Source organism: Struthio camelus, chromosome 2 (assembly GCF_040807025.1).
Source record: "Struthio camelus isolate bStrCam1 chromosome 2, bStrCam1.hap1, whole genome shotgun sequence".
Classification (NCBI taxonomy): Eukaryota; Metazoa; Chordata; class Aves; order Struthioniformes; family Struthionidae; genus Struthio; species Struthio camelus.
In genome coordinates, this window is record NC_090943.1 from 160265391 (window position 1) to 160281204 (window position 15814).

At 47.1% G+C, this 15814-nt stretch overlaps 1 protein-coding gene across 1 annotated transcript; it reads right to left on the reverse strand.

The window, feature by feature from the left end:
• Positions 1-7761: 7761 nt before the first annotated feature.
• Positions 7762-15613, reverse strand: KLHL38 (kelch like family member 38). The gene is made up of 4 exons (XM_009682655.2): positions 15423-15613; positions 13387-14861; positions 11791-11896; positions 7762-9647 (listed from the first exon to the last, which is right to left on the reverse strand). Exons 2-4 carry the CDS (start codon positions 14734-14736, stop codon positions 9361-9363), a joined length of 1743 nt encoding a protein of 580 aa, XP_009680950.2. The 5' UTR covers positions 14737-14861; positions 15423-15613; the 3' UTR covers positions 7762-9360.
• Between the last annotated feature and the right edge of the window lie 201 nt (positions 15614-15814).

The following is a 15814-nucleotide window of genomic DNA, read 5'->3' on the forward strand; positions in this document are numbered from 1 at the left end:
AGTTCAGTGCTGGTACCTAGAGTTATCCCAACCCTTCTGTTAGTTTGCCTGGTTATTGAAAAAGGTAGAAGTTGAAAGCAGTGAAAAAGGTTTTCTCTCAGGCATCTTTTAGCATAATGATACTCTGCTGGCTGTGGGACACCTGGGGACAGAAGAGGTTGGTGTTAGACAGCTAATGCCAGGACATAGCCGGCCTGGTGTTCCTTAACTTCCCAGGAAGCCCTGAGCCCTTGCCTTGGCTCTTTACAGAAAGACCAAATGAGAGAATCTCTGACGTTGGAAGGGACCTCTGGAGACCATCTGGTCCACCCCCCCTTGCTCAAGCAAGATCACCTAGGGCTGGTTGCACAAGACAGCGTCCAGTTGTGTTTTGAATATTTCCTGGGATGGAGACTCCACAGCCCCTCCGGGCAACCTATTCCACTGTTTGACCAACCTCACAGTAAAGAAATGTTTTCTTACCTTCAAGCCGAATTTCCTTTGTTTCGGTTTGTGCCCATTGCCTCTTGTCCTGTCGCTGTGCAACACTGAGAAGAGTCTGGCCCTGGCCTCTTTACATCCTTCCCTCAGATATATATACACATTGATCAGATTCCCCCTCAGTCTTTTATTCTCCAGGCTGAACAGGCCCAGCTCTCAGCCTCTCCTCGTATGGGAGATGCTTTGGTCCCTTAATCATCATTGTGGTCCTTCACTGGACTGACTTCAGTATGTCCATGGCTCTCTTGTACCGGAGAGCCCAGCACTGGGCACAGTACTCCAGATGTGTCTCACTAGGGCTGAGTAGAAGGGGAGGATCACCTCCCTCGACCTGCTGGCAACGCTCTTCCTAATGCAACCCAGGATACCGTTGGCCTTCTTGACCACAAGGGTACACTGCTGACTTATGGTCAACTTGCTGTCCACCAGGTCTCCCAGGTCCTTCTCTGCAGAGCTGCTTTCCAGCAGGTCAGCCCCCAGCCTGTAGTGGTACATGGGGTTGTTCCTCCCCAGGGGCAAGACTTTGCATTTCCCCCTGCCGAACGTCGTGAGATTCCTCTCTGCCCAACTCTCCAGCCTGTCCTGGTCCCTCTGGATGGCAGCACAGCCCTTTGGTGTATCAGCCACTCATCCTAGTTATGTATCATCTGAAGACCTGCTGAGGGTGCACTCGGTCCCATCACCCAGGTAATTAATGTAGAGGTTAAACAGTATTGACCCCACTATCAACTGCTGGGGTACACCACTAAGTGACTGGCCTCCAGCTGTGCTTTGTGCTGCTAATCACAACTCTCTGAGCCCAGCAGTTCAGCCAGTTTTCAATCCACCTCATTGCCCATTTAGGCAGCCTGTACTTCATCAGCTTGCCTATGAGGATATTATGAGAGACAATGTCAAAAGCCTTGCTAAAGTTGAGATAACAACATCCCCTGCTCTCCCTCATCCACCATGGCAGTCCTTTCATCATAGAAGACTCTCATATTGCTCAAGCTTGATTTCCTCTTCGTAAATCCATGCTGACTACTCCGAGCACCTTCTTGTCCTTCATGTGCCTGGAAATGCTATTCAGGATTAGTTGTTCCTTTACCTTCTCAGGGATCAAGGTGAGGCTGAAGGGGCTGTAGTTCCTTGGATCATGCTTCTTGCTCCTCTTGAAGATATGAATGACATGAACTTTCTTTCAGTCCCCAGAAACCTGCCCCAATCTCCATGACCTTTCAAAGATAGTCAAGGGTAGCCTTGCAACAACATCAGCCAGCTCCTCCATCAGGTCCCACCTGTGTTTATCCGGTTTCCTAAATGCTCCCTAACCTGATCTTCCTCCACCAAGGATAAGTCTTCCCTGCTCCAGACTTTCCCACTGGTTTCAGCGACATGAGATTCCTGAAGATTGATCTTACCAGTAAAGATTGAGGCAAAGGCAGCACTGAGTACCTTGGGTTTTTCCACGTCTTCTGTCACCAGGGCCCCTGTTTCCTTCAGCAGTGGGCCAGCAATTGTTTAATTCCATTTGTGTGCTGATCTGTGGGAAGAGCTGTGGATGAGGGAGCCACAGCAAAGAGATGATTTTTTTCTCAGAGGTACTTCAGTTATCGAGGATATGATGTGAGGAGCTGTTCTTGACTAGCGCGTGACCTGGATGCTTTGAAACTCCAGCTCCTGATGCTCTGAGGGTCATCTGTGTCCTCCTCTGCTCTGATTCTCTCTTAAGCACTTTGGAGTAAGGATCAGTGTATTTTACAGTGCCATCACAAATAACATACTCTCTGCTTGAAACCTGTGATTGACTGTGCCTGTCACATTTCATGCCATTAAAAACAATCTCAAGCTCGGAAGGGTGAACGCACTTTTGGCTTCTCTGCCATTTGTATTTCAGTCTGCAGGCAATACTTCTTTCTCTGGGTGTTGCTGTTTTTGTCCTGAGAAAATTTCCAGAGTCCACTATGACTGGAGAAAAAACAGACTCTATTTACTGACATTTATTCCAAGCTATAATGAGCAAAAAGACACCTCTTGTAGGCTCTAAACAGGATCTCTCAGTTAGAAGCCTTCAAGGCTTCAGTCAGCACCTCCCAAGCCCAAATATTTCCTTCTTTTAAAAATGGACTGAATTCTCCATGAAATACCATGGCATCCTGAAGAACTTCCATGGGCCCCTCTCTGTTTTCATCCTTCTTCAAGGCCTGATCTAATGCCCAGTTCAGCTGCTGAGATTCTGCTCATTAGGGTGTGCAAGCTATGCGTGTACTGCCTGCCACAGAATGGGTTTGTGCACACTGTGGATAGGGGTGAATTTGGGTTCCTACATGCTAACCTCCACGTGCGGCAGGGGAGGATTGCGCGCTGGTGGACAGCCTCTGCCTGGGACGGTGAGCAGGGGCTCGGGCCACGTGGGCTCCCTGCCCTGAGCAGTGGCGGAGGTTTCCTGGGTGCCTCATTCTTGCCACAGGAACATCCAAAGGGACATCGTCCCGCCCGGCGGTGGCAGGGCAGTAGTCATGCATGTCCCAATGTTGTCCTTGCTAATTCTCCTCCTCATGCCAAAGGCACAATTTCCTTGACAAGGGCCATATTCCACGGTGCTCAGCCTGTCTCTAAGAGTAAGAGCCCTATGCAGGGAACAGATAAACAGAACAATGTTTGAGCCTCTGGTACTCTTTAATGTCATTTTCAGAGAAATATATGTGTCATAACAACATAAAGCAGGCATATTTCCCTAGCTTTCGATCTCCCTGGTGCCAGGGTCCACGTCATTTCAATATCAAAACAGAGCCAGCAAGCCCGTGGTAACTTTGCTGTCCCAAGAGCTGCCTCCTTCGCCCCTTTGCTTTGTGTTTGTCTCTTGTCTTGCAGCAGCTTTCCTCACCCGTCTCAAGGGAAGTGACACACTGTTATGGTTAACATCTAATTTTCACTGGAAGCCCTTGGGAGTTGGGCCCTTATCTCCACATACCATGGACATCAAAACTGTTTAATCAGCCGTATGATAATTGCAGGGCTTGCTGCTGATCTGGGTAAAACACTGTACTTTCCCAGCACTTTGGATCTGTAGCCTGAAAGCGTTTCACGTTTCAGCAGCCTCTGTGCAGTTTGCTCTCTGCTCCTTGGGGGTGACCATGTTCCCCTCCTGGCTCCCACAGAAGGGCAGCAGGTGCCAGGACTCTGCCCTGAGGCTCAGAGTGATTTTTGCTGATTTGCCAGACCCACCAGCTCCAAATCTGGGGGCGTTAAAAGGGCTTGAGAGCTCTCTCAGCGTCGTTTCCTGGTATTCTGGGCAGCCTTTCACACCCACGAGCGTGGGTGTAAAGCACCTACAAAAACTCATCTGCGCAGTTGCCTGGCCTGCAAAGGTGGCTGTATGGCAGAGAGAAACCTTAGCAAGACACCAAGCCCAGGAGGAAGCTCAGGGGCTGTTCCAGCGGCTGAGAGTGGCTGAGCTCAGGGAGGGCGGCTCAGCCTTGGCCCAGGGGGTCTGCTATGAAGGTGTGATGGGACACGGCTCGTTCATCAACAGGCACAGCCCAGCTGAGAAACTTAGCAGAACTAGATATAGGAGCATTAGACACAGGATTGGATGTAGATATCTTCCTGATCAGATCAACAAGTGGAGCAGATCCTGCCTGCTTTGCTCTCCTCCAGCAGTATCTTATCCCATCACTGGCCCCTCAGCTTAAAGCCGAATGTCTCCAGCAGCTGTGGGGGTGCTTTGCACTTAAAACAGCGACTAGGTATTCACCTAATGGCCCAGCACTGCTCGAGACATGCTGCTCCTTGCTTTTCTAAGAAATCTTTCTTGCATCATGAAAGCAGTACAGGAAAACAAAGAGCCGCACTGAGAGAAGTGACAAGTGGCAGCTGGAGCACGCGTGTGACTTGCAGAGTGACAGAGCAGTTGGGTCCTTTGCTACACTGCTACTATTTTGGAAACTTCAATAAACATTAGAGGCCAGATCGATCTCTTTGTGCCCTAGCACAAATCCTGAGGAGCCCCGTCGACTTCAGTAGCAAACGCAGGCTCTGAGATAAAAACTTTTCCTGCACAGCCCGCTGTAATTCATTTGTACCCTGGATGAGAGAGTCAGAAATAGCTAATGAAAGCATTATTAACAGCCTGCTAATTGGAAGGTCTCAATTTCTTTGCTGGGCAAGCTGCATCTAGGAATTATGCTCTTTTATGCCATGGTGAATATGACTCTCTAACTTTTGTGTGGGAGCTTTCAAGCAGCTGGAGAAAAAAAAAGTAGAGATGTTCATGTTTTTAAAAAGGGATTGTTTCTGCTGCTGTCAATTATTAATGGCTCTCCGGTCAGGCTAAGGAACAATGCCAGGGATAAGTTACCCTGTATGCTATTCATGTATGCTTTCTCCAGTTGTTTCCTTCTTAACTAGGGGATTCACCTTGCAGTGAACTCCTTGACGTTTGGAAAAAAGGGACTGACAAAGTGATGAACTTGGAGTGCCAGTTTATTTCTGCAGCAACATCTTTCCTACTTTGTCAGGTGTGTTTAATCAAAAAGAAGCAGGAAATGCATTGTAATTATAAACATATTACTGTGCAAGAAAAAGGTTGCCCTTGGAACAGATTGTATTGTTTGATAAATGGCCGCTGTGAAAAAACACAGGCTTAACCTACAAAGCTCTTTGCTAAGATCAAAGTAAAACTGCCTTCCACCACAAGCTGTCTGTGCAGCGGGATTCGGCTTTGAGTTTGCAGCAAGGGAAATGGAAGAAACTTAAAAAGAAGAAGTAATCTCCTCCCTTCCTTATTTTTTGCCTGAAACCTTTTCCCTAGTATAAAAATGACTCAAACATAAAATATTTGCTATGAAAATTAGTAGAATTAGAGCTGAATCCAGCTGAGAACACAATAATTAGGGCCTGGTCCAAAGCCTGTTGTTGAAGCTCATGGAGAGACTCATTGTTTTCAGCAAGGTCTGGCTCAGGACCCTGGGGAGCCAAAGGGAAGATGGAGTTAAGACATAACCCTGGGGGATCTTGGATCTCCCACAGTCTTTCCATCTGACTTTGCCCAAACTTGCAAGCTTTCCTTAATCCTGAGGCCTTGAGCACAGCAGAACCCAAGTCAGTAATCTGCTGCCACTGCAAAAAGCAAGTATCCTTCTGGGACGTTGCAAGCAGAAGTGCTGTAGGTAAGATGCAGAGGGGTTTTATTCCACTCTTCTCAGCACTGTAAGGCTGAGCCAGAGCAATGCACTTAAATTAAAAAAAATATAGACAAATTGGAAAATGTCCAGAGGAGAGCAACAGAAATGATCAGAGGGCTAGAAAACATGACTTCTGAGGAAAGATTGAAAAAGGGTTGGGCTTGTTTAGTCTGCAGAATCTGAAATCATGCTAATGAACTTTAAGGGTGTAAAAAAATGTAGATATGATACCAAAGAGGGTAATCAATTCCTCTCTATCTTCATGAGGATAGCTGAACGGACGGCAAAGATGATTTTAGGATGTATACTATTAAAAGCTATGAGGCTGATACAGCATTCAAATACATTACTAAGAGAGGTCAGCAGAATGTCTCTCATCGGAGATTTTCAATGTGTTAGGCAACTACCTGGCACAAGGGACCAGGGCACTGTCCCACAGAGGAGGCTGCCCTCAGCCACGCCATCCTACAGTTTCTCTGATCTAGTGATCGTCTTGGGACACCCACAAATGAGGCCTCCAAGGTGGTGAGCATTCGCAGCCCTCCCTGACTTGCAAAAGAACAGCAGCTGCTCAGCTTCTCCAAAAGCTGACTCACAAAAGAACGACCTTTTTTGAAAACCTTCTTTTCTTTGACTTCCACGGTTATTAAATAGAGAGCCATAAAAACCCACCTCCACATGGAGTTGTGATCATATTTGTGAAGTACCTTGCTTTCCATCTAGGTAAACACCCTGAATACTCAAATATTTGGATGATGAGACCTTGGGAAAAGCTTGTAACGAGTCAGAAAGTGCTTGGGATAGAGCTAGCCTTGCAGATCCTGTTCAGGAAAGTCCCTCCCTGCCACTGTGGAGAAAGGGGTGCCTTGGCTGACACTTGCTGTGAGTGCCTTCATCCACAGCACCCCTGGCTACGACAGCCACAAAGCACTCAAGGGGCACCAGGTACTGCCCTCGGTGGAGCAGGTGGTGACCAAAACCTGATCAGAAAGGCAGCCCCTGCCTCCAAGCTCTATCCTGAAACTCTGTGGGTCTGTTGGCACTCTGGCAACCGAGTGATGGGACCTGTCTTTGTGTGCATGTTTACCTCAGTAATGCTTCACTCTGTTGTCTGATTTCAACCCTTTTTACAAGGAGCCCCAAAGCTTCAGTCAGAATTTGCAGCTTCCTGGACATCAAAGTCAACCAGCCACAGAACAGAAGTCTACCAGAAACATGGTTTCAGCAGGCCCAGAGATCTCTTTCCTGCCCAGGGAACCCAAATTCCTTGAATTCCCTTGTGAAGGGAAGGAGCAGAGGGTTATAGCCACTGGCAGAGCTGGCCAGAGCCCTTGGCAACACGAGGGACTTGAGAGTGACGTGAGGGATCCCTGGGGGATGGAGGAAGGATGCTTTGCTGAACACTGCGTCTGTGCCTGCTCCTTGCGCTCTCTGTTTCCTGCCCGGCTACAGCTGCACAAGGTACTATTTGGTCCCTGCACAAATACTGAGAAAATTGGTAGTTATATGATACAGGAATTAAAAAATCTGTTTGCTTCCAAGCATAAACCATTCACTGTGGCAATGGTTTGCAAAGACAGGGTTATGACCCCAAGTGAGCTTCTTCCATCAGCTCCGGGTACAGTCACGAGCCGGCCAGAAATCAGTGTCAGCTGAAATGTATGGCTGCAACTGGCACCTCATGGAGTTATGGAGCTGTGACGGGGTGGGGGGGGGGTCACAACAGGAAGGAGTTTGGGAAGGCAGCACCGAGGGGTTAAGAATAAACAGTTCCCTTGGGCAGAGTTTCCATAATTGGCCATGACAAGGCTTCTTTCTCCAGAGAGCTGGAGCTGGCCTGTGAGGAAGCAGAATGAATCACTGCTCCAGTCCAATTTGGCAAGTGTCGTGATTTAGCCCTGCTTTGCATGGGGATAAGATGATTATATAGACTGAAAGACAGAAGAGAATTGTAGCCAAAGGCTTCCAAGCTAGGAGATGAGTTTGGGTTCCCACTCAATTTTTTGCACGTTTACTCAGATCCTTAGAAGGAAACCCTGGCAAAAGCCTCTGGTACAAAACAATTCCTTTTATCACCAATGCGGAGGGAACAATGGGGACTCCTGAACACAAAGTTCATACAAATAATAATAACCATTTTATTTTGCATTGTTAAAACAGCAGTCGATATGCAATTCCTCCTTCCAGCCTCCCGCTTTGTCAATTATTTTTATTGACCTTCTGCTCCCACATACAGATTTACGGGAGGAGGTGTTAGCTCCACAGTGAGCGGTTGGAGTCTGTGTCCTGTGACATGGCCATGACCGGGTGGCTGTGCAGCTGCCTGCGAAGAGAAGGGCTGAGTGTGGTTTCCTCATGCCATTCTGTGCCCTTGGAAAAGTCCCTCTTTCTTTCAAATACAGGGAGAAAAAGTGTGGTTCCTGCTGTCCTTTTCTGGGTGATGGTCTCCAGTGCTATCATAAAAGCTCCTTGCTGTCTTAGCAATCTTACCAAGCCTGGTGACCTGACAGCAGTTCACAGTCTGTTCAGTATCTGATGATTAATCCCCTCCCTTTAAAAATATGCACTTAGTGGCAGAACCCCGCAAAAATATTGGTGGAGCCAGAGCTGTTTTGCCAAGTGGCAGATTTAGACTTGCTCTTCTTGGAAAGCTAGTTTCCTGTCACTGGCTTTTTCTCATCACTGTTTTCGAGTGGTTTGGAGAGAGGAGAAAGGAAAAAAAAAACTCAAAAAACTGTTCCTCCCAAATGCCTCTTCTCCTTTACATCCACTTTCTCCCCTGTGTTACCTCTGTTATTTCAGCTTTCAGGAACTCCATCAACCTAGAGACGTCCTGACCACAGTGCTATCCCCGATGCAAAGAAAGTAGAAAGCTCCATGCAAAACAAGATCCCTCCAATAAAACAAGATCTCTCTAACAGGACAAAATCCCTCCAAGAAGAAGATGCGAACAACCTTCCTTTTCATCTTCCCTTCTCCTGCTCCTTCAGAGCAGGCAGATGGAACAAAAATCCTTGGAGAGATTGTCTTCCCTATACTGAGGAAGAGAAGTAGCTTGGAAAACTCAAATCTGCATCTTGCCACAATGTACGAGAGCTCAGACTGAAGAATCAGGCTTTCGCTAATTTGATGTTTGGAACATTAAAATATTATTTCTTCTTTGATAACTACTGCAGCTAATCCAGATAATTGCTACTGGGCTGGCTACTCAAGCCTTCATGGTAAGAACAAGGCTCAGTTTGGGGCTTCCTGTTCCAAACGTTCCTGCTACTCGAAACGGAAAGCTTGGTCAGCACCGAGCAGCAAAGGGCCATGGCCCACAGCTGAGTAGTTATGTTTCTTTGCATGCTAACACAAATGCAGATCACTCAGATCTTATTTTCTCTGGAGATAGCAGCATTCCTATCCACCTTTCAGTGTAAAACCTGCACAAGACCAAATCCTGCACTAGGTCCTTGCCCAGTATTTCTCTCCTGTTTGCTACTGAGATGCTGGGTAAGGCTTCAGGGCTGGACTTTAGCAGCACCACATGCAATATTGTCAGCTGAATACGGCATGCACATGAAACTCATGACCTTTCCAGTAGAGCATTTGGGGAATGACCAGCCCCTCTGATGCCCTCATGAACAGCAGTCTGTGGGACCCTGATAGGATTCTCTATGTGCTCTGTGCAGAGCAAGGTGGGTCCTTTTCGCGGGGGAGTACAAAACTCCTTTTAGAGAAGGTTAGAATAGGGGACACACTGGAGAGTAAGGCATCCATGGTCAAAGAGTTTGTGTGGCAGTTTTCCCTTTGGTGTCCATGTGTTGGTCTCTGGGTCATAACAGTCCAATGAATCCGAGTCTTCGATGATGTTGTCCGCGGTGAGACATCGTCCTCCTGTGACGTACAGCTTGTTCTTGATGACGGTGGCCCCATGATGCATCCGCCTGTCCTTCATGTCTGCACATTTAACAAACTTATTGCCCTTTGTATCATAAGCGATTATTCTCCGTGTATACCCTAGATGCAAAGCCAGAGGTGGGAGACATAGGTAGGAATTAGAGTCTATGGCAAGCAGGAGAAATGACAATGTGTTTCTTGCTAGTCTTCAATACAACCTGTTATACTGCTAGATAATTTGACAGAATTAAGACATCTAATTTAGCTGGGGAGTGATGATGTGTTACAGGAATGTCTGTCTATCTTCCCTTCCTCTGTGTCCTCGCTCTGCCTTATGTCACCTTGGTGGCCAAGGTTCGGTGATCACCATAAAACCCGCCAGATGAGAGACGCAGGTATAAAGCATGATTTGCTGTTTTAAGTGGGCCACCCACCTGTCAAACACAGTTAGAATTTGCAGTTTTCTGCCTGCGCCTTTCAAAGTCCCAATGTATTTCTTGTAACCTAACAGACTCCTAGAGCTTCACTTGGAAATACAGAAGCCAGTGGCATCTGGGAAGCCAGAAGAGATACAGGGAGCAACAATGCCTTGTTGGGTTGGAGTTGTTGTTGTCTATGGATGGGAGCTGGCTGCTTGTTAGTGCAGTCCCACCCTTGCTAGCTCCATTCCCACACCCTGTGGTCTGGCTCTGTGCAAGCCAGGAGGACTGTAACCCACACGCACAGCTCTTCCACTGAGAGGTGAAGTAGCCTCACGTCTGTCGAGAGGTAAGGATCAGCACTTGGGCCATTGCCCTGGAGTAAGGGAGGTATAATAGCGTGTTACCCAGCAGTAACTTGTGCATGAACCTCTGTAGCTAATCAAGAGTGCCAACGGCAAGCAAACTGCTTTGGGCCATATGTTTTGCAGGCCTTGAGGACGTTCTCCCTAGCCAAAATCAAGGTCTCTCTTGCTGAGGCCAATACATTCCCCTTTATTATGATGTGAACAGTCATGCAGAGAGGTGGTGAAAGCTATTTTTAAGAGAAATTGTTATTGTTGTGTGTTTTTTTTCCGTCATCGCAGTGGTTGATAAACAAAGAACATTTGGCCAATGTTTTGGCATGGAAGCTGATAAATAAAACCTGACCATGGTAAATCTCTCTGCTCTCAAGCAAAATGAAAGATGTTTAAAGTTAATATGGATTTTTGTGGCTTTTGTTAAATAAATATAAGAAATTGAGAACTTAAGCTCATCAGCAGAATACTTTGGTCAATACAGGTCTTTCAGAGAAATGCATCTGAAGATAAAAGAGCTGAAAATACTGTATTCTGAGCACTGTGGTCTGATGTCAGGGTAATCTGCCGCACAGGGGCCTGATAGTCTTGAATCTTTGGACTCAGCCCTCCCCTACTCCCACTGCAATGGGTAGCAGTGGCCTCTTGCAAGACAGCAAGAGCAGTCTGCAGTTGCTCTTGACAGAGGGGGTGTTTGAACCCTATGTGACTCGAGTTCAATCCTCTGCTCTGCCATAGCTTCTCTATGCCTCTTTCTCCCTCGAGCAATATAACACGTCTTCCTGTTGTCCATGTGTGGTCAGGGTGGCTACTTTAAAGACTGCGATTTGCCAAACCGCCACATAAATGTGGGCCACTGAAGTGCTGCGGGCAGAGGCTGACCCTTGAGTTGAGTAAGGTGCTAAGAAGCTACCCCCTCAGGATATTTCACATCTCTCTCAGGACGTTTCACGGTCACCCCCAGGAGGCAGTGGCAGGAGTGATCAGCCCCATCTGTCACAAGCAGTTGGGGCAGCAGGTGCCCTGGCCTGGCCGTAACCCCACTCTCCGCCCCAGGCACTTCCGAGAAGAGCAGCTAAGGAGGGCCAGCTCATGAATCAACAGGGGAGGTTGAGGGCCTCCCGAGCCTCTTCCCTACTTTGAGTTCCTCCCTTCCTCTGCTGGTGAGGCAACTTGCATTGGCCCTTCCCCAAATACCCCCTCTACACACCCCCCTGGCTGTGTATGGGCCCTGATACATGAAGTAAGTTGATGTCCCGTGGAGAACTTGTCCCCACCTTCTCCACCGTGCCAAGCCTGCATGAGAGGCTGGGTGCGCTCCTGCTCTTCTTCCCAACCTCCCTGTGCTTCGGGGAGAGCACAGCCCGCCTCCCGAGCACAACAGCGGTGGCAGGAAGTGGCACCTCTCCCTGCGCAGTCCATGTGCGAAACCCTGCAGGAGCAGGGTGCGAGCGAGTGGGAGGGAGGCTGAAATAGAGCTGTTACCTCCAACAATGATAATCTGGTCTCCGATCACGACAGCTGGTGCACAGACATTCTTCACCACTCTGGTCTCCATCCGAAACCACATATTCCTGGAGACGTGGTAAACCTGAAAAATAAATAAAGATACACACGCAGCTGTTCATGCTGCATTTTAACTGGCAATTGTAATTACAGAGGAACTTATGGTTCTTATTTTTGTCTTAATGAATACAATCCACTGGCTTGAACTGCTGGAAATCCGAGAATTTACCCACTTTTTCTCCTAATATGTCCCCTTGGAAAACATTCTAGTTCTCTGGCCTTGTCGGCTCAGGGGATGTTAGCACATAGCACGGCTGAGTGCATCTGTTAGAAACTAGCTTCTTGGCTGCAGATATTTGTGCGGCCATTAAATCGCTGTAATTCCTGGCTAACGCTCTCCCAAACTCACTTGCTTTCACTTTCCAATTATTCTGCGTACTCCTGCCTTAGCCTATGGCATACCAATTTCTCATGCAAACAAACCTCAATTTTATCTAGCTATGCTGGCAGCCACCTTGTTTGCCCTGTTGCTATATTTGTGCTGGTGGCTGGTATGCACTCAGTTTGGCAGAGAGACTTGTTGATGGGACCTAGATGCTATCTAAGTCATCAATTTATGTGGGAGAAAGAGCCGTTGCCAGATGATGATCGTTCAGTCATCTATATCTGGGCAACACAAACTTTTATGCCATGTCATCCGCTTCTTGACATAGCAAATATCTCCAAGACATCTCCCCGTTTATTGATAACTACATTTCCTTCCCCCTGAGGATGAAATAACGTTATCATCATAACCAAATATTGCTCATGTGCTGGCTGCCATCTTCACCTTTAACGATCCTTCTTAGTTAAAATACCTAAACCAGTGAAAAACACTCACATGGGAAAGTAACATTACAATGTTACTAAATCATCAAATCAGATAAGAAAGAATGTCATATATTTTTTCCTCCTAATATAGTTTAACCACTGAAGGGAGGCAGAGAGCCAGCAACATGTGGCAAGAGGCACATTTTTAAAACAACTGTTTATGTGAAATAACTGTCAGTTTAAGTTCCGACCCTTTGATGAGCGAGAATCTAATCGCTCTAATAATCACAAACCGGCACCTTCGCTCTTACTACGAGTGAACAGATGTTCAGCTGAGACCCCAGCTCAACCACATACCTGCCTAATGGGAAGCATTGATTAAGTGAGAATACTGTGGGCATCAAGTTAGGCACGTGGGTAAGCTTCAGCTTGCTACGTGGTCTGTAGTGTCGGCCTCACGAGCCCTCAGGCCTTGGCTCCAGCGCCGCGGTGGGAAAATTGCCTGTGACAGGGCTGAGTGAAGAAGGGCCGCAGGACTTTTGCCTGCAAAATAATCAAGGTGGCTCTGGGGGAAATGAAGGAATTGCAATGCCAGCTCCCTACATACAAGATTTCCCCAAAGGAACGTTTCAGTGTATCCTGCCTCTTGCTGCCTATGATTCACAACATATTTCATTCAATATTGGGCTTTGATTTCCTCTGCGGGGAGCTGAGCCACTGAATCCTTTAGATGAAACGACCAGGAGGAACAGGACTAGCTGTTACCTGTATCAGCCGGACAGGGTTTTGCATAATGTCTTCTCCCCCAAAGAGGTAGATTCTTTGGTCTTTGGCAGCAACAGCAGGGTGAAGGACAGCAACAGGCATGCTTGCCATGCTCTCACAGGTGTTGTAGATGCTATCATATCTTTCCACAGAATTCAGGATGTCTTGTTTCTCGCCAATTCCACCGAATGATAAAATATAATTGTTGTATGCCACGCTTCTATGGGAGTATCGTGGAACCAACATGGGTTCAACTGACCTCCACTGATTGAGTTTGAGGGAGTAAATGTAAATATTATCACTGACTGGGCTTTTCTTATTGCTAACGGGCATACCTCCAAGCACATAAATGTTGCTGTGTAAGCTCACTGCAGAGGCTTTGTATAGGCGAGCAGGTAGTTTGGCAAGGCTTAGCCATTGGTTGGTCTTGCTATCGTACAGCAAGACATCCCTTGTTGTCTGCTGGTTGTCCTTTCTGCCACCAACGATGATGAGAAACTCCTGGCTGGAGTACCTGCGAGGAACGTGCAGCATGGGCTTGATGTCAGGCGTGTTGGTGCTGTATAAGGAAAACATGTGTCTCCGGGCTGATTCCAAAATGCTCCTGCAAGTGGGCGAGGACTGAACAAGGGAGTCATTGGCGATGAAGTGGAAGAGGAAGGTTGGATGGACGTACTGAAGCCGGACCTTCTTGAACAAGTCTTGGATGTAGCCTTGCCTCGCCTCGAGGTCATGCCGGATCCAGACCATCAGTGCCTCAAAGACCTGCTCCTCCTCCCCACAGAGCTCGTCATCCCCAAGGTAGTCAATGAGTTCCAGAGCACAAAGGTCCTTCAGCTCCTCAGAAGATGCCACCTCAGGAAAGCATTTCAAAGCCATAGCCTTGGCTTTCTTATTAAGGCTTTGGCAGTTTAAGATTTTTGCCAGTCTAATCATGCTCAGACAGTTGTCAGGAGTCAGCTTGTCTTGGAGGTAGGCAGAACAGGCCTCGAACAACTTAGCATACTGAAGCATGGATGCAGTCTCTAAGAGGTACAGGACATTCTCAGGGGATATAAGAATCTCCCCCGTGTAAACATAAAGAATAATCTGATATAAAATCTCAGAGTCAACGCCCTTCAGGATGACTTTAGGCTGGCAACTCTCTTTAAAGTTGTTACAGAACATCGCCTTGAAGTAGGGACTGCTGGAGGCCAGCACGTTTCGGTGGCAGGGGATTTCAAAGTCCCCGGAGCAGAGGGTAACGTCAGTCAGCACCCCGCTCTGCCGCAGCCCGTTCAGCTGCTTCAGCAGTTCGGAGGAGAAGTCCTGGTCTTTGAAGAGAAGCTCTTCAGCAGATCTTTCCTCCATAGCAAAATCAGAGAGAGATGAATTCTGGACTTGGCAGAAAAAACAAATTCTTAGCAGCTTTTATTGAACTATCCAGCTCCAAGGGAACAAATCAGGACTTTGATGTTGCTCTAAATGTTTGTTCGCTGTTATGCATGAAAATGGAACATGGGTTAAGCACAGTGGGAAACTAATAAAGGAGCTAAAAGGTCACTAAGACCCTTTTAAATTTTCTATAAAGCTATCAGATAGGTTGTAACACTGAGGTCAGTATTGCCTGTATCCCTGGCAAGAAGCAAAAGCGCTGAAGTTATCTTGCTGATTTGGGATGAAAGCTGAAAGGCTGAAGCAATTGGTTTGTTCACTTTAATCACACTGAATAAATGCGCTTAGACATTTATTCACTATTTTAAAGTATTAGCAGTTTAGTAACTTGCTCCTCTTTCCCCTAGAGTTAGTCATTCCCAAAGAATGTAAATCTGGCAGAGCCGAACTCTGCAGCAGGGCAAACTAAACCCTAGAGACTGGGAAACTGCATTAAAACGGTTATTTATTAACTCTGCTTAGCTGAGCTGTGTGCTTTCTTTTTTTATGTTAATTAGACACACAATGACTAAATTAAGTGCCAGGCAGAACAATCTGATGAGTATCTATTTTCATAACTAACAGCTCAACCTGCAGTGAAATCGTACGGTAGAAACATTTACCTTCTGCTGTCCTTCACTGCTTTCATTTACTCTCTGTCGTTTATTCCCTGGTGAGATTTTCCATGGCTAGAGCCTGAATACAAACTATAAACCCACAGGACGTTTCTTTCAGTAGGTGATTCATAGAGGGTGATTTCTGGCCGTGTTTATTCTGAAGTCCCTTTTGCCGCTTTCGGGACCTTTGTGACGGAGCGGCGAGGCGGGGGGGCACTGTATACATTCCTGCGCTAAGAATAGGCACATATGGACTTTTCGCCGTTATCACGTGTGACTCCGCCGTTGCCTTTTGCAATGACCTGCCTGGGACTGAGCATGCCCGAGTGGTGTTTTTCTGGCAAATGTTTACATATAATAAATAGACACGGGGAGGAAAGTTCACTTATAAAAGTCCT